At 43.1% G+C, this 26,355-nt stretch overlaps 1 protein-coding gene across 5 annotated transcripts in view; it reads right to left on the bottom strand.

Annotated features, from left to right (window-relative positions):
* Positions 1-2,400: 2,400 nt before the first annotated feature.
* Positions 2,401-26,355, bottom strand: part of CEP170B (centrosomal protein 170B) — a 59,560-nt gene continuing 35,605 nt past the window's right edge. For 2 of the 5 annotated variants that reach the window (XM_074908867.1, XM_074908868.1), the window contains 11 exons: positions 24,630-24,818; positions 24,327-24,435; positions 21,104-22,876; positions 17,614-17,863; positions 15,288-15,444; positions 11,315-11,353; positions 10,617-10,760; positions 8,978-9,066; positions 8,349-8,442; positions 7,370-7,421; positions 2,401-6,635 (listed from right to left, as the gene is read on the bottom strand). In XM_074908867.1, the coding sequence (XP_074764968.1) occupies positions 6,400-6,635; positions 7,370-7,421; positions 8,349-8,442; positions 8,978-9,066; positions 10,617-10,760; positions 11,315-11,353; positions 15,288-15,444; positions 17,614-17,863; positions 21,104-22,876; positions 24,327-24,435; positions 24,630-24,818 (3,132 nt within the window). In that variant the 3' untranslated portion in view covers positions 2,401-6,399. The remainder of the gene's footprint in view (positions 6,636-7,369; positions 7,422-8,348; positions 8,443-8,977; positions 9,067-10,616; positions 10,761-11,314; positions 11,354-15,287; positions 15,445-17,613; positions 17,864-21,103; positions 22,877-24,326; positions 24,436-24,629; positions 24,819-26,355) is intronic. The other 3 variants (XM_074908870.1, XM_074908871.1, XM_074908869.1) reach the window with 3 other exon arrangements.

Consider the following 26,355-nt stretch of genomic DNA (forward strand, 5'->3'; position numbering starts at 1 on the left):
TCTCGTCACACCTCTTACACAGCACTCACCCTCCCATTACACCTAGGGAAGATGACTTACAAGTATTGGGAAAAGCTTCAGTCTGTGCTGTCTGCCTTGCATATATCTGGCATTGTATTACAAAAGTTACACTCCTCTCCAATGTGCACAGTATCTGGAAACCCAGGAAGCCACAGGCCCGAAGCAACTGCTTTCCTCACATCCTTCTGAAGAACATCTCCCTTGCTTACACAGAGTTGCCTGTGATGAAGGTGTGTTACGGGGCTGTTATAATCCATCCTCTTCGAGCCTGCCCAGCGATCAGCAGCCAGGAGGGAGATCCATACCACCCAAAAGAGTGACCTGGTATCTGTGGTTACTGCTGTGCTAAAGCCACAGGTCCTCTTGCTGAAATCGAATTTCCCCTGTGCCTCTGGACATTTCCTTGTCTACGAAGCGTCCCCAGGTGCCAGGTGGATGCCACATTTTGGGTTTGTTTTTTTTCTCCTTCCTGTGGTTCCTGTGAGTTGAATGTTGACAAACGCAGAAGCATTACTGTTGAAAAAGCCTTTTCTGGCACTAATTCTTCTGGCAAGCACAGTATTTTCAGTATTTCTGTTCAGAGGAGGAAAAACAAGCTTAACCAGTGTAGAGTCCTAGTGAGTACTATTTTCTTATGTTCATTTTTCTTGGCTTCCCTTGCTTGGCCCACATCATTCAAAAATCCAAGCAGCCAATCCATTAAAAAAAACCTTTTGCTAAATAACTAAAAAACTAAAAACTTTTTCTAAATAACATCAAGCATGCTGCTGTGCACAGGTGCTCCAAGTCTCTGCAGGGTTGCATCCAAATGGTCGTACCCCTCCTAAGGAAAGTAACATGCCCCACAGCCAAAGCACCCACTGTTGCCCCACAGCAGCCCCATCTCACCAGAAAAAGCTGAGACCAGCAGGACTTTGCTCTTGAGCAGTCCACAAATGCCCTTGTCAGAAAAGGCATGGTCCTCTCACACCGTGGCGTGGGCAGGACCCAATAGATGGGGGTCTACTGGCAGATCTTCACACAAAGTCAAAAACTGAGAACCTGTTGCTCCAATGACTTAAGTTTTGCTCTGAGGAAGGATCCTGCAAACCGTGCCGATAGCCAGGCTTTGCGGTGTTCCCTTCTATACACACGTGGAAAACCAGGCTGTTGCTAGATGAGGACGCTGAAGAGCCTGCAGGATTGCAGCTGAACTCTCAGAAGGAAGATGCACAGAGATCACTACTTTTGCCATCTATCCTTTATTTTTCAATCCTGCCAGCTTGCAGCTTTTGTAACGCTGCGAATAGTTTTGGCCACAGTTCCACTACTACTTAAGTTTATTCAGACATACTGTTAAAAATTAATGAAATGGCTGCGCTATTGGCTTCAAAAGGGCGCTTTGCACAGCATTCCAACTCCAACACTGCTCAGTGCTGCTGGGGAAACCTGCAGAGAGGCTGTGTAGCTAGTCCATAACGCAGCCCTGCGTTTTAGAGATCACAGAAAGCTTTCTCTGTTTACACAGCACACAAAAGAAAGCTTTTTAAGAGAGGCAAAATTTTTTTAATTTTTTTTTTTAAAAAACACACAAAATCCCTGCCTAAGACTTTAAGCTAAAGGTCTCACATTCAAGTATCTACTGGAAAGGTCACCAGGGGATGGGAAGTCTCCTGCTGAATCCTGGTTAGGTACCAACATTATTTTTCCTCCTCCCTTCATGTTTTAGTTATTGCTGGCAAACAATGCAATGTTATTGGCTCCACATGTTCTACTTCCTATGGAACCTTCATGGAGGCAGAGTCCCACGTGGCACCAACAGGACAGGGAGGCTGCAGATACCTGGAGCCTGTGCGAAGGGGAAGGAGGAATTAATGTTGTTTCAAAAGTTCCAGGAAGGAAGCAAAGGTCAGACAGAACTGCAGGAGGGAAGGAGGACAGTGATGGAATGAAGGGAAAAATCAGAATTTTACAGATACAAAAACTCTAATACATATATATGAGACCAATAATGTTTCTCTGTAGTCACATACCTGCTGGGGAATGATCATATTCAGGCTCATTTTAACTACCATTGTTAAATCATGCCAATGAAATAAAACTGTACCAAAAATTAAATATCACCATACCATACTCAGAAGTAAGACCACCCTCATGTGACGGGGACTTCAAACCTGTAAGTACGGCAGCAGGGAAGGGGACCTCCTGTACTACTGGAGAGGGATCTGCCCCAGCCATAGATGCCACCAGGATGGATCCAGTTGCAATGTGAGTCTTTAGTTGCTGACAATTATTTCCTTGCACTGTACTTAACACCAGTGTCAACAGGCAGCTGAAAAATTTAGTCCACCAAACACATACTCCCCCCCAATTAACACACAAAATCCAGAACCATTGTCACATGATCAAAGAATGATTTATTAGAGCAACTTTATGATAAAATTATATAAAATAACAATTTGTTTTTTTAAAAGACATCCACAATATCACCTTGAAACAAAATGTACAGATACTGCCTATAGTCCAAACAAAAATAAATTACCATTCAAAAAAAAAACAAAAACAAAAACAAAACAAACCAAAAGCAGGAAAAAAAATCAGGGCAGGAGAAACAAATCAAAATTATACACAGCATTTCAAGAGGGTGTGGAAAAGAGAAAGTCATTAATTGATTCAAGTTATACAAACGTGTTTCAGCTTTACTCTCAGACAGCTCAGCTTGCATTTGTGTTGCATGCAAATGGAATGATCCAGTGAACAGTTCAGAACAGCAGAATCAGCAGCATAACAACAGCAGAGAGTGAAATAGGCACAATTCAGCACGGGGCACATCGAAAGTGAACAGGTAGTTCTGTCTGGTCTTTGCAAAAGTTATACACATTTACAGAACTTCAAAAATAGCTAGTGTGATCTGCAAAACAAGAAAAAACTAGTAGAATCTTGCACTTAAATACTTTACACTTCTTTAACTTTTTTTTTTTCTCTTTTTTTTTTTTTTTCAGTAGGTTGGATGTAAACATTCCACTAGTTGTACCTTTACTAAAATACTCGAAGATGATGCAGATGTTCTTCTCTCCTGGAGCACGAGCACGACCATGACATGACATCACTGTAGATACAGTGAGGTCCTCACTCACAAAGCTCGTACAGATGATCGCAGGAATTTACATTCACGTTATCAGACCAGAGTAAGAGGATTTTACATTTGAAAGCATCAAACTGAGAACATGGTTTTCAAGTATAGTGGAAGAGCTGAGGGCTGGGATTTTGAAAGGTGCTCATGGCATCAGGCACCCAAAGCGTATGAAACCCAGAAGGACCTGAGCACTTGCTTCCCCAAGACTTTGAAAATCCCACCCTTCGTTACATTTCATTAGTCACATACAAAACACAAGAAAGCAATATGGTATGGAGAATGACCCACAGGTCAGCATCACCCCTACCGAGCCCAAACCAAGGCCCATCTGTAGCTTATGGAAGCCAACAGGTACCTTATGCACCAACCCTGGGCCACCCAGCTACACCACTACAGATCTGTGAGGCTCACGCTGGAGTCACACAGTGGTGTGTTTTCACGGCTGCATACAGTACTGCTTGTAAGAATGAACAATCAACGAAGGAGTAATAGTCAGGTGGCTAGCTCTTTGGCTTATCTGGAGCAGACAAGTGCAAATGGGGCGTACTTCAGAAGCAGAGAATACAAGAAAAAAATATGTTGCATTTCATCACTGACTAGCAAAATTGTTTTAAATGCAAAGATCCAAGGATGAACATCGTGTCAGGACACAGAAGCATTTTTATAGTTTGGCTGAGTCACAAATAAAACTAAGCTGTGCGTCCTCCCACCCCTTCACACACACATTTCCAAATTATAAACAGACACCGATTATATCCTTATTAGTCATGTGAAGAGGAATTTCACGGTTTGATTCAATTGTAAGGTGTCTGCGGGCGCTCTCTCAAGTTCAGAACAGAGCAGCCAAGGAAGAAAATCCATCCCTGATGTGTTCATGAACAAAAGAAGAATCAAGCAATTTTCAAGTAAACAGAAGTCTCATCAAGGACATGATGTAGAGAAACAGAATCCACTAGAGCATAGCCATGATGATGTGGAAACATGGTTAACAAATATGAATAAAAGTCAGATGCCCGAGTAATTCACTTGTCTCTACACCAAAACTGAAACTAACAGCAACACCTTATCTGTGAAGGTCCTTCAACTCTTAGTGAGTTGGGGTAGCACCTGGTCAGTTCAAACCCTAACCAAGAAGGGCTTGAGAAGTTGTGTCTCGTATGTCAGGAATGATACCACCACTTATGATATTCATCAAGGACAGAGTCAGGTATTTCAAGAAAAACAAATCAGAATGAATAACTGAATGAACACATTCAGATAGCGCGTATATTACAGGCAGAAGAACATCAAGGGTGAATTCTTTTTTTATTCTGCATTCATCTATGTGAAATCCAGCAGATTTCTTCATGGAAGAGCATCTCCACAGAAGCAGATGAGTCTTATAACCTACTGGAAATCTTGGAAGGATATTTGCACGTATTGTTTACCAGCCAGCATCTTGCACGCTCAAAAGAAACTAATGGCCTGTTGGCATACTCTCATTTTGGGACCAATCCTGTTTCTGCTGAAATTGATAGAAAGTTCCCACTGGCTTCACCAGGAAAGCAATCACGGTCTTAGCTAGTAAGATTAAACACTTTGTGAGCATCCCTATTTAATTAAATTATTGTAACAGCTTCCCACTGTTACAACATTCTAGCAGAAAAGCTCAGGTAACTATTGAAGCTAACTAAGGAATCCACTACCCACCCCAAAATATAAAGTCAGCACACAAGACGCAGTCAAGCTTGGGAAACCATTTTCACTGGTTAAACTACACACTGTATGAGGGCAAAGTGGAACTCATCTGCTCACCCTTCCCAGTAAACGTATCCTCCACAGCTACAAAATAATTTCTTCACCTAATTACTGTTTATTGACCAGGAAGAATGAAAAAGGAATCGATACACAAGACAAAAAAAACTGGGAGCAAACACGTCTGGAAGAGATCCCCTCAAAACCAAAACTTTTGTTCTTAAAACAACAAAAATTGCTTTATGTTTTGCTGTTTAACAGAAAGACAATACAAAAACCCAACTTTTTTTTAAACAAGAAATTGCTCAGTGCAACTGCACATAATCCTTAGTGTTTCTAGGATTATAACAGATCAAAAATAAAATCCAGACAAAAATCCCAAATGTAACAAGTGCTTGACACTCATTCTGAAGAATACCATGGAACGATGGTCTTCAAGCACTTTTGCATGGAAAAAAAATTCTTAACAGAACTAGCCGTAAAGGTGGAGCTACATTTAAGCCATTATTTTTTCAGTGCTGTCGAGTGAACACTAGTTCACAGCAACCGTGCAATTAAGTTTATTACATGAGCCGTTGGAACAGATGTTTTTCTTAGGTCTCAGCAATTACCTAATCACAAACATCTTAGTCTTTGGCCCAGCCAAAAGCACCTGTAGCTCACTGTAAAAAGATTGTATATTAACAAACAAACAAACAAAAAAGAACAATTCACAGACAGCATTTGTACCAAAATCATGAAAAGTTGGCAAGCTAAACAGTAAAATCTGACTTTTTGTACCTACCTCAAACTTTGGGCTTGAAAGATCATCAAAAATAGCAACTGTATTAGTAGTCTTTACATTCATACCGTTATTAACTTTTACACCTTCTGAAGAGAAAAACAAAGGGTTTATTCTGTCTTGTTTTGGGTTTTGGACTGAAAAAAAATGATGCAGAACTTCAAAGTGGTTGCCTTTTTATGACAGCTGAAAAGGACTTCTTATACAACTGTAGTAAGAGTTTCTCCTAGAAACCCATGATATTGCACGATCTTTGTTGGATTTACACATTGATTCCAACAGAGTTGTAATGCTTCAATTGTACACTCAAAAAAAAAAAAAAAAAAAACCCAAAAAAAACCAAAACCAAATATAGTACAAAAAAAGTGTTGTGTTTTTTTTTTTTTTTAAATTGCCCCTCGTTACAACTGAATAATTATAAACAGGCCAATGCAAGAACACTTTAGCTTCGGCAGTATTGAATGGAGCATATGCAAAGCCTGTTTTCTTATGGCACACTGGAAGAATAAGTGAGTAATTTTCTAAAAATCAGTTTGCCTCTATGTTGAGTATGTGCTGCTCCACAGTGCTAGTCTTGTTTAAAAGGCATACACAGACTTTCCATTCACCCTCACAGCATAGATTTTTTTTTTTTGTGCAACGTGTTAGCAATCTAAACAACTGCTCCACACAAACTGTCCACAAACCACTCATACACAATACTAATGCAACAGTAGATTACAATATGATAGCAATACAAAATATTGTATCAGATCACATATTTCTCCCCATCTGGAATGAAATTTGAATCTCGTAAGCTAGAAGATCCACAGTTCGATTTCTGTGTGTAGTTTCTCATCTGTGCTGGGGACAAAGTCTCCAGTGTGGACCCAGAAGTGTTAGCAGTCCTGACTTTAGTGGCTGTAGGTTGTTTAGCAGCAGAAGATGCTTTGTTACTGGCAACTACATCCAAGTTTCCAGTAGGGTCAATGATAGCGTTTATGACTGGGGAGGGAGGAGACAAGAAAAAAAAAAAAAAAAGAGATACAGAGTCATATTAGCAGCACTCAGAGTTTCTAAACAGAAGGTTGCTGCCTCCATTCTGAAGGCAGTAGAATGGTAGGCAGTACCTGCATTAATTTTAGAGACTTGTATTTTTATCATTGGTACCTTCGGGCCTAAGCAGCTTTAACAAGCAAAACCTCACCCAAACTGAAGCTATGAGGACACTCAACTTTCTGGTTAAATTGGAAAAAACAAACTACAGCAGCCAAACTGGCAAGCTTTTAGCAGAAGGCCGAAATGATGCCTGTATGTTTTTATATGTCTTTATTAAGCTTCTGGATGATGCAAGAGCTTGTTTTGCCTTTTCTATTGCACAGCTCTATCTGCAAAATTCAAGTCCAAAAAATGTAGCACAGCTTATCAGCTCAAAGAGCTGCTAAGTATTATTTCAGCAGAACAGACCTTTGCCAGTTCATCTTATGAGAATATGCTAATTTCCACAAACAAAGCATTTCCACAGCAACAGCTTCCACATTTCAATAGTCAAAATTTTCTTCAAAATTGGCAGCACAAGATAAATCTACTCTTCATTCCATATGCACTTGTCAGAGAGCACTGTGCGAACAAACTATACTTCTGCATCCTTTCCCAGCTTTCACTGGCAAATCAAGCCATTTTATTTTGTGCAACTTACTGGCATTTGAGAGACAAAAAGAACATTTTAAATTACCAACCTTCAAGCTGTTTTTGAACTCTCCTAAGCTCCTTCAGGATAGAACTGATTTCCTAGAAACAAAAGCATCAGAATGGAAAATTAAGCAACAAAGCGCTCGACTGGCCCAGGAATCTAGTCTTAACTCCTCCTGCTTTATCTGATCATCAGAAAGATTCAAGTCAGTTCCAACCTTGCTTGTTTAACAGAAAAGACAAGGCTAGCATCTGTATCGAGGTGCCTTTGGTCAGTGCACAGGGACCTCTGCTCTGTATCATTTCACCAAGTGCTACACCACCACCCATTTCATAGCCACAGAGGTTTTTAGATTTGACATGTTAGCCAGATTAACTGTACAAAGGTTCCTCACATGCCCCTTAATACCAAATGCACGGAGATATTTGTAAACTCAGCTCCTAGATCAGACAAAGCAATTGACCACACATATACTGCTGTAGCACTGAGCTACACAGGTCCTGTACAGTGTTGTATGTACACTTAGCATTAAACGTATTTACTGGGTCCATTATTGTACCACTGTCAGTCCCCATCGATGACAAGAAGGGGTCATGAGAGCACAAACACCACCCTAGGGCTGAAGGCTTTTTTATTGCCCTATTAACAAACTGTTACAGGTGAAGAAAACAAACATTCGTGGGAAACACCTGTCTACAACCAAAGCTGTGGCAACCACATGGTAGGTGATGCTTTAGGAGATATTTAAATGAGGCCTAATGACCCTGAACTTGAACATCTGTTAAGGGACTGGGTCTCTGAAGATGAATCACAAAGAAAGAGGGGAATTTTGGTGAAACACAACAGCTGAAGGAACTCACTTTGTCACATTTCAAATAGCAACAGAACCCAGCAGTTCAACACATGCAAATGGACTAGAAATTTCAGAAACGGATTTGAAAAGGGCCAGAGCTTGTTGTTTTGCTTTCTTACAAAGCTTTCATGGACAAAAGCCTTCAGTATTTCACTTGTTTGCATGGTCTTACCTTGTTTGATGTCTTCAGAATTGGCACTTCATTTTCTGAATTCATTTTGGCCTCCATCTCCTCCCAGGTCCTTTCCGAGTTTTGAAACAGAATCCTGCAGCACAAGAAGTGGAGCAGGCCTTAAAATTGCCATCCAAAAGCTGATCGTTTAAAAGACTTAATTATCACAAGATGTGGCAACAAAGGAGATTAGTGGATTAGTGACTGGATAAAGTGCCTTTCAGCTGATTTAGGAACAGTCCAAAGTCCTTTACTAACTGATGTCTTCTATACCAACAACAAGCTTTGAAGAGATTTCGTAAGCTTGGTGACCTGCAGGCTTTCTGAGAGCCTTGGGACAGAGCAGGAAAGAGGAGACAATCTACCAATATTCTGCTGTATCTTTAGACAGGCAACATTTCAAAGTTAAGGCATCAACAGGCATTACAAATCCAGCATTAAAATTCCAAAGGCCAAATATATGAGGAAAAGAGACAGCAAATAATCATATTGCCCCTTGTTCACTGCACACACAGTTTCCTACGTCTAGATTCCCTGCGTCTTGATAACAAGACCTTCCAAGGCGACAGTGCATTATCTTCTACAGGCAGCAAGTCAACATTTCAGGCCAGGGACAAAAAGTTACTTACTTCATTTTTTCAGCTAGGTTTTCTGTATTTTCACGGATTGTGTGTGATAACTGGGACACTGGGTTCAACATCAGATTGTCAAAGATTACCTAAAATATAAGGGCAAATGAGCAAACTTCTAGCAAAAGTGGCATATTACAAAACTGGAAATTTTTTTACAGTAAGTGATCTCCACTGAAACATCTTCATCTACGTGGGTGATACTTGAAGCTCAAGTTAGATGAAGACGACGTGCAGCTTTGTTGCAGCACTTTGGAAAAAAAGATTAATACTAACTTGTTCAGATTTTTTTTTTTTTCTAGAGACAGTCGTCTGCAGTAATGTAACCATTTAAACATTTCTGAAACAAAAAGCTTAAGACTTTCCAAGCCTCACAGGCACACCCCACACCCTTCCCCCCAAAGCCAAATCACAATACAAGAAGTCCCACAAGCAGTCTCAGTGAAACCATCTAACATGATTTATATGAGTTCAAGCCACCTCCACAGCCAGGTATCCCACCATCTTATATTCTGCTTTGTTAGAAACAACAACAAACCATCAAACCCCAACTAATCAAGTCCTGTGGCTCAGCAGAGCCCCCAGGCTTCTGCCAGGGAAGTCCACATCAGCTGAGGGCACTCTGAACCTGCATCTTTTATTCAGCCTTGGCACCCCTCGACAGGAGAGCAAGGGATTGCTTCAGTCAGTCACAGGACAGGATCGGTACCAGTGGCTCAGCCTAAGCTCACCCCCCCATCCTCCCATCTGAGCCACACTCCACCTCCAGAGCAGCTGAGTGCCTGTGCTGGAGCCCAGCTCTCCCCTCCTGTCAGCCCTGTCTCCCTGGAGCCTCTCTCCCAGCTCTTCCTACCCAACTAGAGTCAGCAGGCAGAAAACAAGCAGAAACAACAGCCGAGGGTTGCATCAGCAGCCTGCTTCTCCTCTCTCTGATACCATCACCCTGCTATACCCCTCACCCCAACACCTGCCTCAGCCTCCAGTTTCAGGTCAGGCTTCCTCACCCTTCAGCATCATCCCCATGACTTCTAGGTCACCCTGCTCTCAGCCCAGAAGAATTTCAGCAAATCATGTATGTTGGGGGGAGCAGTGCAGAACAAGTGGCTTTGACTTTGCCATCTGTAGGGCACCACACAGCAAACCAGCTGTGCCACAGCACTCAAGCCCAGCTGCAGAAACTCCTCACAAGGTCCAGATTCTGCCACTGCTGCTTCATGGACAGCTCTAACCAGGATACTGGTTGCAGAAAACGAAGGTGATTTCAAAGTTGCGATTTTTGTGTCACCGGGATTTCAAAGCTGAGATTTTTGTGGTTTTCTTTAAAACAGCAGTGAAATAAGTGGGCTCTGACACTGAATGCCTCCTCCCAAACCAGTGACCAAGCCTCAGGTTTTAGTGGGGTTTTTACACAAGAGAGGAAACTTCCAGTCAGTACTGGCAAGAAGGGCGATTCTGTTCCTCTTTTTTTTTTTTTTTTTTTTCCTTTTTTAAACACTGTTTCTAAACCTACAAGTCACGGCTCTTGAGAAGCACTTTTTTTATTTTTTGAGTAGCCTCCTTTGGCAGCTTAGAAAGAGCAGGTATACACACTGCAGCTTAAAGCAATGTCATATATAAAGTAAAGAAAAAGGTGGCCTGCCTCCTCACGGTTTCTTGTCCTCGTTTTTCTTGAGGGATCGTCTTCTCTATTATCGTTCATATTTTGGTCAAAATCCTTCAGTTCCACTGATCCCGGAGGCACTTTCTGGTAGTTCAGACTTGCTTCTGGAATGTGCTGCACCAACTTGGAAATAATGAGTAATGAGTCATTAAAAATTAGTAGGGAAGGAGGCACACAGGCACTCACTGCAGGTACTGCAGATTTTCAGGCAAGCCCCAGAGGAACACTGATTCATTTAAGTCTTGTTCAGACAGGTATGGGTTCCTAAGTAAATTACTAGACCCCAATCCTGCAAGCATCTACCCACTGGAGTCATCCTGTGAAACTCAGTGGGGCTATTTCACTTTATAATTTTGAGTATGTAGTTGAAAAGTACATTTTTGCCTTTTTTAAATTTAGCTAAAACTCAAAAAGGCCCTATTTTCCCATCTTATGTTTTAATATATCAATGCAACATTAAAGCAACACTAAAATTAATCAGAAACCATTTAGTAACACATGGGAGAGATGAAAAAGCAATACAAAACCACTGACAATGCAAATAATTAACAGAAAGAACAGAAAAGACAAGACAGCTACTCCTGTTTGGTTGACTGAGAGACAAAAACTCTGACAGAAGGGGAGGAAAATAACAGTGACAAGACAGAGATACAAAAATAATGGGATGGAAAGTGCACCTGAGATGGATATGCCAGCCGAAAAGATCTACGAGCAATCTGTGTTAAAACAGAAACAAAGAGATCAATGCTAGTGAGTGACTGTGACAGCAAGTACCAAAAGAGAACACATGGTTTGGGGTTATTTTGGGTCGACATTCCCAAAAGCACATTCCTGAGGATCAGTACTCGATACCCACCTCCCACATGCACTGAAGCCCATGAGGGTCCTGGTCACCAACCAGAAGCGGCTTTGGGCAGCTCTCCAGTTACTTTAAAACAGACTGTGCTGAATGAAATTCAGCAGCCCTCTGAGCACAGAGAACAGGCTAAACATACAGCCCGGGAGGTTTTCTGGTTGGCAAAGCACACAGCTCTTGTGAGGAAACCCTGTGCCATCCAAGGTCCAGGCTCCCCACACTCCATGCAATAGCACTTGGGTTATACACAGGCAGAAGGTATGAGGTATTACGGCACAGGGGCACAACAGCCAAAATGTTTAGCTAAATAAGCTTCTCTTTCTTTTAAGCATCCCTTCCTGAAGTACAGAAACAGTAAGTTAGGCTGCTCACAGCAATGAAACAGCATCAGAAGGGAACGAGATATTCCTACAGTCCAGCAGTTCTCAGCACCACCCGTTGAAAACACGGTGAGGACAGCACCTGCTCCCCCAGCACCAGGAGGTTTTCATACGTGACCTGATCTCTCTTCATGTTTTCCGTTCTGTCACACCCGTAAGCATTTCCTCTTGCCATACAAACATCCATACTGTGTACATTAAACAACAACTTAAACATAATTGGGCTCTTAGGTTTTTGCTATATCATTATCAACTTTAAAAAAAAGACCAAGCAGAAGAATTTTACGCAAGGCTAAAATTTGCAGAAGTGGCCAGTGATTTGGGATGACCCACTTGACATTTGCAGCAGCTGAGCTTTCAGTTTGACTGCTCAGCTCTGCAGAAAGCCGGGTCCTGTAAAAACTGCACACCCACAACAAGGCATCCCAAACAAACCATGGCTTTGGTAAACAGGAAGCAGGAAGGTTTTACCCTTGCTGGACCCTTTCTTTGGTTTGTTTGGGGTTTTTTGCTTGATTTGTAGTAGTACTCAGCTCAGTATGTCAGGAATCTAGACTATTATATACCATACAGCCGAGAGCAACAAAACCCAACAAAAATACCCCAAACATCCACTATGGAACTGAAAACCTCCCTGGAAAACATCCAAGCCAACACTGGACCTGAAAGGACAGAACATGAAGAATAAGGTTTAAATCTAATGCTCCATCTTAACTTTTAAGAGAATGTTCATTATTTGAACCTTTAACCAAGCTTCATAATAAAAGTAATTGAAAAAGCAGTTCATTTGAGGCTGAGGAATTGCTGTGCCACACACTGGTCCAAAGTGAAGCTTCTAGTATGACATTAAATCCTCAAAAGTGATTCCAGCATCAGCACTTTTCCTGCATTTTCCCCCACTTTATCAGCATAGGTATAAATATTTACTAGTAGAAAATCAAGAGCTAGCAGAATGGCATACAACACTGTGAGAGCCAGAGCAGTACAAGAAACAGTCACACACAGAATATATTTCTTATTCACAAATTTTGTCAGATGCTTCAATATATATTAGCTGTTTCTCATCCCTGTGTCCTTTCCTAGAATACTTAATATAAAGCTGCTTAATAAACACTCACAAAATTGTTTAGCATCACACACACTCATTTTCCACTATTTCCTAGCAACTTCCCTGCATTAAGCCAAAATAGTTATTTTATCACAGATTCAGCAGCACCCAGACTGAGGGAAGTGTGTCCACTGATTCTAGTCCAGTTCCAAAGACATAATTTGTGTTTATTAAACCCACATCAGTTAATATTACTCCCATTCATAACATGGATCCCAAGCTATTCAGCATTCAGCTCTACATTCCAGCATCGGGAGTAGAAATTCCTGCCAATTTAACCCATTCGTGGCCATTGCTAACTTAAGGGCAGCTCCAGTGACACATATCAGCATTTTGGGTGTAACTAAAACAGCCTCCCAGCCGCTGGCCCTACTGAAATCAATCTTATTCAACCCTATTTGGAGCAAATCTAGTTAAAAGCCTTTATGGTGGTTTCAGCCACCACTGGCTGAACATACCAAAGGTTATGGCTCCTGACCTGTCTTCACAGACTCCTACCACTGCTTCTTTATATTTACACCAGTGTAAGACCTAAAAAATGGTTCTAGCAGTGGGTACGTCCTGGAACATTACCTCCAGCCTTATATTGGTTCTCCAGACCATTGCGAGGGGGCTGACTGGCACATCCCACACAGCCCACAGCAGCACTGCAAAGCCACGACACAGAGAAACCCTCAGATCGCCTGGGTCTGAGCAATCCTGGCAAGCTATTCAGCATCACTACCTCGAACTCTGGACCCCATCGTTTTGCACAGAGTAGAAACACAGGCTTTTTGCAGGTGTTCTTCCTCCTCTAGCAACAGGGAACATTCCTCTGTATATCCTGACTTAACAGCTGCACCGTTCAGTGGCACCTGACAAAGCAGTAGGAACTCTGCTTTTCTGGAAAGAAATTGGTGCTGAGCATTGGTTATTACCAACCTGAAGCAAACGTTTCTTTTGCAAGTCAGAAGTAATGTAGATTTGTCACCTTAACTGCTCAAAAAGAATAATGCAAAAGGCAGTTTTGTAGGTGTGGCACTTGCATGGCAACGGAAGCAGTAAAACACTATCTCAGAGCCTGAAGTTATTGCAAAATATTTGTGCACTGCGGCTCCACCAGCCCCAGGAAAAAAAAACCTCCCTGAGCAAGCTGCAGCTGACCTTGGCTTAACAAGCAAGCTACACTTGCCTGATATTCTGGGTTATCTCCCTAAACTTCTGCTTTGCAGCTTCACTGCTGTGATGATCACTGCAGGGTGACAGGGCCTCCAAGTACTCTCTTGACAAGGCAGCAAACTTGGTCCTCAGCTTTGAACCCTGCTTAGGTTCAAACTGTAATTCCCACAACAATCAAAGTGGCCCATCTGAACAGCAGATAAAGTGCCCTGTGTGTTTTTTTAAGCCCAAAATAGTGGTAGGCAGGAGGGAACTGGGATTTAAACAGCAGCAACAGCAATTTTGCTTTAAGCAGCTGGAGCTTCCTGGTGACCTTACAGCCAAGTTTGAGCTGAGTCCCTACGCTGCAGCACTGGTGAGCCAAATTAAGAAATGGCCTCTCTCCTTCCCACTTCAGTGCAGAAAAACTGTGATACACAGTTTGGGAGGAAGCCACAGGCTCAGTGAAGGCTGGAGGACAGCACTTCCCAGGCTAACTGCCTTCCTCCATGCCCACTTTGCTGTCTGGGGAGCAGAGTCCCTGCCCTTACCCATCAATACCCAGACGGGGGGAGGAGATTCAAGAAACAGCTGCACAGCGTTTCAATGGCCCTGACAGAAAGGACACAGCAGAGGTACAAAATACAGAGCTGATACAGAGTGTGCAGCCAGAGCACACCGTCAGTGCCTTATCTGGAACAAGAAGGGAGGCTCAGGCTCCCTGGTATAGCAGCACAGCATGCCCCCACCCCATCCTGTTCCTCAGATGCAAACTTCAGCAACCGAAGTCTGACTAAAGGCCATGAAATCCTACAGAAAATAATATGAGGAATGTAACATTTTGACACTAGTGTCCTCCTACTTCCTGGTAGCACAGTAAGGATGCCCCCAACAAAAGCCAAACCTGCCCAGATCCAGTATAGCTCTTGACTCATTCAGCCTGCTCCCACCTCTTGCAACGTTGGCTGTGGCACTGGGGAGGGCAAAATAAAGAGCACCCTAAACAGACTGCAGTCAATCCTTCTGCTGGTATTTTTTCAGGGGGGCAGGGGGTGAGGTTCTTCTAATGTTGCAGCAACTGGGGATACTGCCCTGGTCTCCCACCGCAACTATACCCCATGCACTTGCTCGCACTCAGAGGTGGAGATTTCTGTCATATGGGATCTTACCTCTTCTCTCGCTGATATGGTAGAAGCAGGAGTGTTGGGCACAGAGCTGAGGGTGCTTTGACCCGTCCCCGATGAACTCTGTGAGTCCCCATCTCCAGCAACGTCGTGAATCTCTCGAGCAAGGATAGCCACATCCTTCACCAAGGTCTGGCTGAGTCTGAAGCACAGGGCATGCAGCGGAGCCATTAGGACACACGATACAACAAGCTCTGTATAAGCCTTGTATAAAATACAAAGGAAGCAGCCACCAAAAGTTTGTACGAATTATAACTGCTACAGAGGCTAGGGAAAGCAGGTTTTTTGGGGGGTGCCTTGGCAGGGTGCTGAGGAATACTCTGGCTGCATAGAAGAGAAAGAAAATAAATCCACACCACTCCTGAACCCAGCTTTAAAGTAGACATTTGATATAAAGCAAATTCGAGTGACTACACACTACCAGAAAGTGTTGGAGACAATCCATAAAGAAGAATTATGTTAATGCTCCCCCCCATCCACTCTACTTCCTTTTTTTTTTTTTAATAGAACACAGCCCCTTTTTCTTCTTAAGACTTCTTTCTTCTCCCTTAAAAAGCCCATACAAGGAAAAGCTTTTTTCTCTATTACTTAAATAATAAAATTTCAAACTCTCTTTCCTTCTCCTTTGTGGTTCATAGACTGTAAATCAAAGTATACCTCCACAGTCTCCAGAAGGGATGAGGGATTACCAGGGTAAGCACAGCGTACCTTAGAGGGATCTGGTTTTCAGAAACCAAATCTTGAAACTTCAAGCCCTTTGACAGGTATCCAGTTAACATTCAGTGATTGCAGCACTCGCTCTAGATCTCAAAAACAATTTCTAAGTCTCTGGACTGTTGCTAATGAGCTTAAAAAAAAACCCAAACCCCTTCAGACCAACCATGGCTGTTGTGGTAATTTTAACAAAAAGCTTCTAAGAGAAAAAAAATAATCTTCCAGCTAGCTAGCTTCATCTAAAAGATACTTTCCTCTTTAATTCGAAAAATCAAGCACTGTAATAAAACTGTCAGTTCATCAAAACATTTCCTCGGAAAGAAAATGCATAATTGAACTCGTAAAAAGTCGTTTGATCCGCCTGCCTAAGGTGCCCCCTATCTGTGCTGGTTTGGATAGAGCTGTCACCAAACACATCCATTATGTGATTCATTTACTGTAAACAAGTGGCATTTTCCCTTTTAACTCTCTCTGACTCCTCTAAACCCCTCCCAGTTAATTTGGGAGCAGCAACGGAAATCAGAACTGCAATTACGACGCAGACTCTGTGACCGAGCCCAGCAACGTGCAGCGCCAGACAAGTCTGACGCAACCATTTATTTATAGTTGCTGCAACCCGAAGCACTCTCCTGGGCTAGGAACGGAGGGAAGCCAGCGTCTCCCACATGCACACTGAGTGTGGCACAGGTAACACAGCCTGGTTTGAAGGCTGACATACTTTCTGGCAGCCTGACAGCAACGTTCAGGCAAGAAAAGCCCTTTTGAGATCAGTGCGGCAAGCGATATGGGTGCTGTGGAAATGCTGACCAAAAGCAGACAGAAGATGGCTTCCTCAGTCTAAAGTATTTCAAGTATGGCCAGTACAACTGAAGACCAGTATTTCTGGAAAGTTGGCATAACACAGTTGCATATTAGAGATGTCAAACCTCAAATGCCACAGTTTAAAAAAAGAATCTATTTGCTTTACCGCCAAGGTCCTCCAGGCAACCATCAGATCACCAGTATACAACAGGTCCTGTACCCAGGGACATCAAGCTAAGCAACGATTCGTTTATACATAGGGCCTAGACAGGTCTGGATTCAATTGTGCCAAGTAAAGAGGTTTCTGCCCCACAGCAACTGCTTACTGCTCCCTCAGTGGCTTCAGGCAAAGCAGCTTCAATAGTTTACATATTCAGTCTTTGCTAATCCATTTGACTTCCTCTGCAGAGAACTGGGGCAGCTCACACCAGCCAATCCATGTGTGCAGGAAACTTCCAGCAGAAAGCAGAGATAAGCAGGTATAGACAGTTACATATTTTGACAGACTTCAAGCTACAAGAGGAGACCTGTCCACAGCTTGAACAAGAAACAAACTAAGAAAACAATGCCCTGCGCCTTGGCATTTTCTAGAGAGAAGGTAAAACCAACACATCCTAGCTGTAAAGCTTCATGAAAACTTTCCAAGTCTGAAAAAGTTTATGTTGAATATGGGAGGCACACAAACAACGGGAGAGAGTGCATCTCCTTCTACCTCCATATCTGGGTGTGATTTTAACACCAAGGAAAACTCAACCCATTTTGAACATCTGGGTCAATACAGCAAGCCCCACCTCACCTGGCTATTTCTGCTATTTCTGCTGTTTGCGCCATGAAGTTGTAGGGGTCAGGGTGGTCATCAAAATCTTCATCGTCATCCGTTTCTCTGCCGTTGTGCTTCTGCTTGCTCAGCCCAGAGCCACGTATCCTCGGCGTTTGTGTGGCTGTTGAAGTATGGGAGCGTTTGTGTTTAGGGGAGCTGTGATTTGAGCCATATTCCTCCTCCGAAGTAGAAGTGTAATCTGAACCCTGTGGTCTCCGCCTTGATGCTTATAAAAAATGAATTGGTTTCAGACCGAGGAAAGTAGTAAAGAATAACTACAAAAGGGCAAAAAGGTAACACAAAACTAGCCCAAGAGCATAAGGAGAGGAGAGTTTCTGTGCAGATTTTAAGTTTAAAGCACATTCTTAGGCTTATTTAAAAGTTGAGCACCTCTATGGCTCCCATTCACTATAAAATTTGGAGTGGGAAATTCCAGTGGAAAAGCAAAATGACTGTGTTAACAACTCCAATGTAGTAAATTATTACCACAGACTTGGCTTTCCATGCACAGAAGCTCTGTGTGTAAGCAGCACACATTTCAGACTCCTTACAGTCCCACAGAAGTCCTTTTCTAAAAAGAGCCCAATTTTCAAGCCTGCAGACACCTTTCCAATTAGCTGCAAGTACAAGCAAAAGAAGGGGTTTTTGAGTGAAGAACAGACTACGGTCCTTGGTGTTAACTTGCAAGAGTCCACACCCCCACATTCACCTCCTGCCTCACAATTCACCATTAATGACACTCTACAAGAAAGAGTGTTCACACAGTCGGGACCAGCTCCAACCCCTGGAGCCAAATGGAAGCTGCCCACTTGTCCCAACCAGTTTTGCAGATCTGTAGACACCCACGTCCTCCTTGCATGGGAAGCACTGAGATGTCCTTATTTGAAAACTGGGCTCCGGGTGTTTGCTGCCTTACTACACTCTCTGTGGATATTGCTTCATTCCCTTCCATCTTTCCCTGGAGAATGAAGGCCCACCAAACACAGAACCAGCCAAGTTATTTAAATGACAACATCCAAAAGCTTCACTGTGTTACCAAGATTATCTTAACACTGAAACACTGAAAGTGAATTAAACCAGCATCATAGATCATACAAACAAAAATAACAAATGTGGCATATAAGATGCAGGTAGAAACTAGGGATAATTACTGTACAGTGAAAAAAGTATTCCTAGACATTGTTATCTCAGCTATAGCTAAATAAATGTTTTGTTTTAGGATTAAAATATATATATGCACAGAAAAAAAATAAGAATTTGCTCATATTCCATCAGTAGAGTTTTGGGGTTTTTTTTTAAACACAGGTTTAGAATCAAGAGGCCACCCTGTCATAGCAATTCTAAATGAAATAGGAATTTTAAAATGAAGAGCCTGATTCTCCATCCCTGTACACCACGGGAAATAAGAATCAACACCCTCAGTACTTCAAATTACAGAGTAAACAAATCATGTACAGAGGAGCAGGGGAGACAGGCCCTTAGCTTTTTACAATTGGTAACGTGGATTATTCTGATGTTACCTGTGCATTTCACATAAAGCTACTTTAGATGGCCTGACAATTCACTGGCATTTCTTGTCATTCTGTTCCTCCATTAGCAAGATTAACTTTCTTGCACTGGGAGAGTTGGAAACTATTGTGGTTAGCTAAACACTTTAAGACATCCTTGAATAAATCAGCCACATCTGCCTCCTTACTCCCAAGTTTGACACCCAGTGCTTTCAAGGATTATTGTATCATGCTAAAAAATGTCTTGATGGCACAGTGCAATAGTTCATCTTACTAACAGCTCACTTTCATTCCAGGAGCAGGGTGCTAGGTGTTGATTCACTCTATCTATAATAGCATTAGTATAGGAACATGCATCACACACTTGGCACTGCACAATGAAGCATGAAGTACACTAGTATTCTTAGAGCTTGTGCAAGGTCCACAATCCTATCAAGGAATTAGGAGGTTAGTATTTTAAGAGCAACTAATTTAGAGAAAGGATTAGCATCATCTGCTGCAACTATGCACAAGGAAAACTGTTAGCAAGCTTCTACAGAGCTCTGGAAATCAAAAACCAATTCATTTAAACCAAGAACTGGCCAACACTTATCATTTTTCTCCAAATGATTTGAAGTCTATGGTCCAAACGCAGACGAAGTGCAGAGTGCCTGCTGTTTGGAAAACTCTGACCACATTATTTTGCTTTAAATTTGTTATTGTTTAACAAGAAGTCAATAACAGCATCACCTCAGAAAAGGCAAGGGAAGAGACTGTACATACTCTTTTAGCTTATTCACATTCTGATTTGCACGCATATACAAACGTGTAAGAAAAAAAATCATTAAAATAAAAGGGAAGCTGGATGCACTAAAACAATTCAAATCAAAGCAAGCAGCAAATAACATTTTTAGCATGCAAATAAAATTAATACCACGAAAGGATAATTAATTCAACTGTATGAAAATACACAAAAAGGACACATCCAGAACTCTACGACCTCTTACAAAAACACAGATCTGCTGAAAATAATATCCCCAACAGGCCTGAGAAACCCTGGCAAAAGGGTTCTTCCTGCCCCTTTGGCCCCGTCATTCCCAAAAACCTAAACAAACAAATCGCTTTGCCACACCCATGGTAAATCAAGGACTACAGGCATAGACCAGGATTTAGACCAAAGGTGTCAGGGACAATCTCTGATTACCAATTATCATCTCAGAGTTGTCATCTGCGTTGTCCCCACCTCTTAATTAAAGGCTGATTTCAATATGACAAATGTTGATACTGCAAGGGTCTGTTGAGTGCACAGCTACAGGGCAAGATAGCCCTCAAACATCTGCCTCCTGGGAAACACGACTGTGCATCTGCCTTATCTATGGCAGAAGTGAACAAAAACACACAGTAGCAGTAATCTCTTGGGGCAATCAACATGTAGTGTCCAGCTCCACATTTGTTTTTACAGGAAGAACAAGGGAACAGCCTTCACAACACAGGGACATGAATTTCTTGTTCTCCTGTTTCAGATGCCTTCAAACCTGCCTCCCTGGACATCAGTTGTCATCAACATCTAGGAGCAAACTTTGAATCAGAAGTCAAAGGAAAACAGAACATAATTCCTTGTAGCACTGAAAAGGCATTAAAATCTACCTTTTTAACAGAAAAATGGCTAACATTCTCCTGTCAAATGACAGCTGGTTGTTCAAAAAACAAAGTTACTGGGGAAAAAAAAAGGAAAGAAAAATAGCTATTTGCAATATCCTCATAGACAACACCATGATAATATCTCACTGGGTATGAGATATGCTTTGCTGTCTCCAAAACCACAGGAAATCCCAACCTCTGTACCACTTGTTAATGCAGACTTTTGTACTCACCAATGCAGCACTCGTATTACTGAGCTACCACTCCTTGGCAACCACGTGCAGCCTATAAATCAGAAAGAGGGGAACAGGGGAGAAACATAAAGCACGAGCACTTACTGGACGAGGAGGAATACTTGACACTGCTTGAACGGGTCCTGCTAAAAGGCTGCTTGGCAGAGGCGGCGGCGGCCGTTTTCCTCGCTGCAGCTCTAACATCTGAAACACCCGTCTTCCGACAGGACTCCACACTCCGGCCCGAAAACCCCGTCCTCGACTGCGCTGTCTCAGAGTCACTGGGCACCGTAAATGAACCTGCCCTTTTCCTCGGCATGGCGAGGATGTCTAGCCGGGAGAGCTTCTTTGTCTCTGTGGACTGTCTGGGGCCCGGAGCAGAGGCTTCAGGGTTGGTTGGTGTTTTCTCAGTATCAACACATTCGTTGTCTGAAGCGTCTCCCAGCCGGGCACGACGTAGCTTTGAGGCCCTTGTGGGCCGCGGGGTGGATAAACTGTTGGAGCGGGTGAGAACTTGCTGGATTTTCTGCACATTCGAGGTTGTTTTGCTGTGGTCCTCCTTGGTGGCTTGAGTAAAAGGTTTCCTTCTGGGAACAGGACGGGTTACAGAGTGCTCGTGGTCAGACACAACTGTGTCGGGAACTGGCAAGTAGGGCAAGCTCGAGCTTCTCTCATCATCCGTGAAGTCAAGTGACCCTCGAGTCCCAGCACTCCGCTTCATCTGGAAGCGTTTGGCAGCCTCCACACGGTTTGATGCTTCTGGTGCTTGTGTTTTCCGCTTCTCCGTCAGCCTGTCCCGAGCGCTGGGCTGCCCACACTGGTCCTGGATGGATGGTGTGGAGGAAGATTTCTCCTTCTGCAAGCTCGCGACCGCTTTGCGTTTCGGGGCGCTCGTCGGGACGTTTTTGCCACTCACCAAGCTGACCGTGCTGGCAGTGTCTACATCTGAGTCCCCTGACAAGGAGTCCTCCAGCTGACCAGCAGTTTCCGAGGGCTCCAACTGTTGGCTTTGACCAAGTAATTTGGCTTCCAGTGCTGCCAAAGCAGTTTCAGTGTCCTTAAGGAGAAGGTGTGTCTCCTGACCAAAGTCCATGCGAGTCGACCGAACAGTCTCTAAATCCTTAAGCAGAGGGTGACTTGAAATATGTGGGAGTTTATTCTGAGGAACACCACTGCTTGATTTATCTTTGGTAAAACTCTCCTGTCTAACAAAAGATGATGTTTCCTTTCCTGCCATGTTTTCCTGATCTTGAGGAAGACTCTGATGGAGGGAAATAACCACTTTTCCAGCTGCATTTATGTAAGCGCTAACATCTTTGACTGGTGGCTTTCCAGGAACTGCTGTGCCAGCAGACTTGAAGGAAAACTCCTGATCCTTGCTGTCTTTGTCTGCTCGAGCATGAGACACGCTCAGAGAGAGCTTGGAGGGAATCCCCACGTCGTTGCTGTCATCACCAATGTAGAACGAAGTAGAAACTGGCTCACTTACAGCTCTCACATTTGAGACCCGGGAGGCTCCTGGCTGCCGGCTCTCTGATCTTGTGTCTTCCTCCATCTGCTCTAGCATTTTATTGTTCTCTTTATATTTCTTTCCTTTTTCCGTGCTGAAGCCATCATCAGATCTGCTGGCATCACTGAGGCTATCTGGATCCAAGTCTTCTTGGATGAAGAGGTGGCTGCTGGGATCACCATAGGCTTCCATGCAGTGGTCCTTCACGATGGTTCTCTTGGTAACCTCAGAATAGGACTCCTGGCAAACCAGAACTGTGGGTGTGGGGCTGTCTGATTTATCGCTCGGTGGGAGCTGGGGAAGAAGGCGCCTTGTTCTCAAGGGCACAGCGTTTTCTGGTTCCCCTGGTTTTGGGGCTACACCACTTTCTGAAGAGAGTTAAGCGGACAAGAATCAGATGTTGTACAACTATACTACTTATTTATTTAGGAAGAGCTTGATCCTGCATAGTGCAATTCCACAGAAGCACTCACAAGACACATGCTTAGAACTAAGCTTTTATGTAAATATGAACATCAACAGGGCCTGGCTGGTGCTCACTCATCAGGTTTATCAATACGGACACTATACTTAATTCCTTTGCTGGATCACAGTGCTCAACGCTTTTCCTCTCTCAAGGTAGGATTTCACACTCATTCTCCCATAATATACCTCTCAGTACAAGCACATACTTTAGAGGCTAATGGCAGTGCTGGCATGTATCTACCATAAATCAGGCCACAGGAATGAGATGAAGAGCCATCAGACAAACCACTGCAGTGATGCAGTGTTTTAAGTGCCATTCCACACAGCGTAGTCCATTTGACTAAATAGAAGGTGTTTTTCACAGTACAAGTTCTCATACAATCATATCCCACAGCAAAGTCTCAGGAGAAAGACTGTGTAACAATTAAGGGGCTCTGAATTAGAGCTCACCACTCCAGCATGAGTGGGCTTCTCAGTATTAAGACACTTCACAGAAAGAGCACTCTCATTCTCCCATGCCGGTGGCCAGGACTTTGTATCTGATACCACCTTTAAATACCAGGATAACTGGTTATTTGACTATGGTAATATTTCAAACAATCTGGGAGTCAGGTTCTCACACACTGTGAAAACAGCAGCAGTGACTTCTGAAACAAAAGCTGCTTCTAATCTTTACTGAATGTATCTACAGCTGTTGATGGCAAGAAGGTAATGTCAAATATTTCCAACCAAAAAAGTTGAAAATGTTTACAAAAGCCAACAAAAGCACACTTCTCCCTTTCTCACATACCAACAGGACCACGGGGTCTGTAAGCTGTCTTCCCAGTTACAGCAGGAGCCTGATCTCCTTCCTCCTGCTCCCCTTCTCCCATCCTCACCCAGTTTTCTACGCTGATCTCTACACTTCAAACCTGCCACCTGACAGCAAAACCCAGAACAGCCTAGAATTCTCAGCATGGTCAGCCACAGGAGAAGCACACCAAAAAAGCACAAGTCAGCAATTAAGTCCAAGGCAACTCGCAAAGGGCTTTCATCTGGCATCATAAGGCAGTCTAAAGAATCACTACTCAGGGCTAGTTAACACCAAAGGCCCTTACGATCTTCCTCCTTCCCAGGTGCCCTTCAGTCATGTCAAACATTTACGAACTTCTTGGATGACTGAAATGCAAACCAGAGGCTCTCTCCATCTTTACTATGCTGGGAATGATTCACTCTGTCCTTCCCATCCCCAAATACATTAGCCAAAACAGAAAATAAACCACAGCCAGATGCACGGAAGCCCTTAATTTCTGCTTTCCACATCCTGTCTTAGGTCCAGTCACCTTCAAACAGTAATGTCAGGATGAGACTTACCTGAACCTCCATCACCCTGCCCAGAGACAGATCCAGAGTCAGAGTAACTGTCCGCAAGGCTTGCCCACCTAGACACCCACTTCTGACTCCCTTGAGAAGCTGCAGACATCTACAAGAAGGCAGGGAAAGTGGTGTCAGAAAGAGGGTTTGTAAACCAAATCCTAGACACAAAACCTCTTCTCTCATACACACATCACTCAGTCTCCTCAAAATGGAAATCAAACCATGCATCACATTTCTATCAAGACAGAAAACCCATCTATTCCTCCACCATCCCAGCAAATCCACCTGGACTGCCCATACCTGCACATCAGCCTGAGACCCACTCACAGCTTTTGAGGCAAATGCCTGGAGCAAGGGTGACTTCTGGCTAGTGCCATTTTCACTGATTAGATGCTGATGAGAACCAGAGTCATCTTTTTCACCTTTAATTATTGGTCTAAAGGCTGAAGAGATTCTGGAAAATTCAGGCGACTCAAGAACACCAAAAACCTGAAAAGGTGTTTGGATGGGAAAGATTAAAAACCAAGAAAATAGAAAAACATTAGCCCCAAATCCAAATCCCCAAAGCATTAGTCACACACAAACTATCATCTCAAAGGTCCAGAAACACTTATGATCGTTTCCATACAAACTATGTAAATCCACCTACTTCAAGGTAGCAGCTTTAAATACACTTATTCATAGAATCCCACTCACACCCACCTTTCCTCTTTCCCTCATTATTTCAGTGTTTTGCCTCTAACAGTAGTGACTTTCACTGAAAATGAGTCCCTTTTCAGCCCTGAGAAATTTAGGATGAGTGTCAGGAAAGCTATTACCAGCTCATTCATGACGAATTAGGAAAAAAAAAAAAAGAAAAAAAAAGGGGAAAGCTCTATCTCCAGAGTCTTTCGTAGACTGTAGCAGAGAGTAGGCTGAACAAAGCAGCTTGCACTGCCACGTGAGGACCTGGGAAAGGATGCGCCTGAGATGGGTGAGTGTTTGAGCTAGTCGGTCAGATTTCCTCTGGAGATAAACAGGCCTTCCAGGGGGGTGACCAAGATCCATACCTCAGAAGAGCTTGTTTCTCTTCCCTGATTACAAGTAATTCAGAGGAAGATGCCACCGTGAAGGGTGTCTAGTCTGGGCAGAGATAGCCATAAAGTTCTCCACTCTCGTATTAAAAAAACATGTGTGTGTGTGCAATAGTGGGGCAATAAAAAGCACAGTCACCTCAAAACCTCAGCAAGTCCAGAATTCATATCATCTTTCTTCCTGGACAGAAACATTGAGGTCCAGTTATTATTTGTTTCTTAAGTGTCAGGTCTGCATGGCACCAAGTTTATGACAGAGTCAGGAGCAGAACTTGGCCAGCTTGCCTGCACAAGTCACGTGGCTGCCAAGACCACTCCCCAAAAATAACTGCATTTGTGGCATTTTTCCTCGTATTTCCCCACCAGAACAATTAACCATCTAATGTCAGGACTGGGGCCTTGCTGTGGCTCAAACATCCTGCCCTGACAGCTTCCAATCACATTTCAAACAACACAAAGAATAAATGTAATAAAGAGGGAAGCTAGCTCTATGCTCACAGAATGCTGCATACAAAGCTCTAAAGCCAAGTTCAACTAAGGCTTCCTTTAAATCTCACTATCCTCCTGCCTACACTTCACTAAATCTTCATAGCAGCTTGTCAGTTTTGTTTTCATAATAGACCACAGATGAAAGTTAAACCTGAAAATCAGACAAACTTTGGTTTGCCCGCCGGTTGCTTAGTTGGGTGGGGTTTTTTTAAGCCTCTCCATCTCTGGAGTTCTGTTTTTAGGCTATCATTCACTCTGCAAAATTCAAAAAGTATAGATCCATCTAGGATTGGTTTTGCCCTAGACCACACCCTTCACTATCTCAACCAGCTGCCACTTGCCCTGCCAGGAAGCACACCCTTTATAACCAAGCACAGCCATATACAGAACCACCTACCATTAAGGCTTGTGAAGGACCAAGAGCACCAGCCCTTGGCCTGCATCTCCTTTGGCCTACCACAGGA

This window comes from Athene noctua, chromosome 6, assembly GCF_965140245.1.
Source record: "Athene noctua chromosome 6, bAthNoc1.hap1.1, whole genome shotgun sequence".
Lineage (NCBI taxonomy): Eukaryota > Metazoa > Chordata > Aves > Strigiformes > Strigidae > Athene > Athene noctua.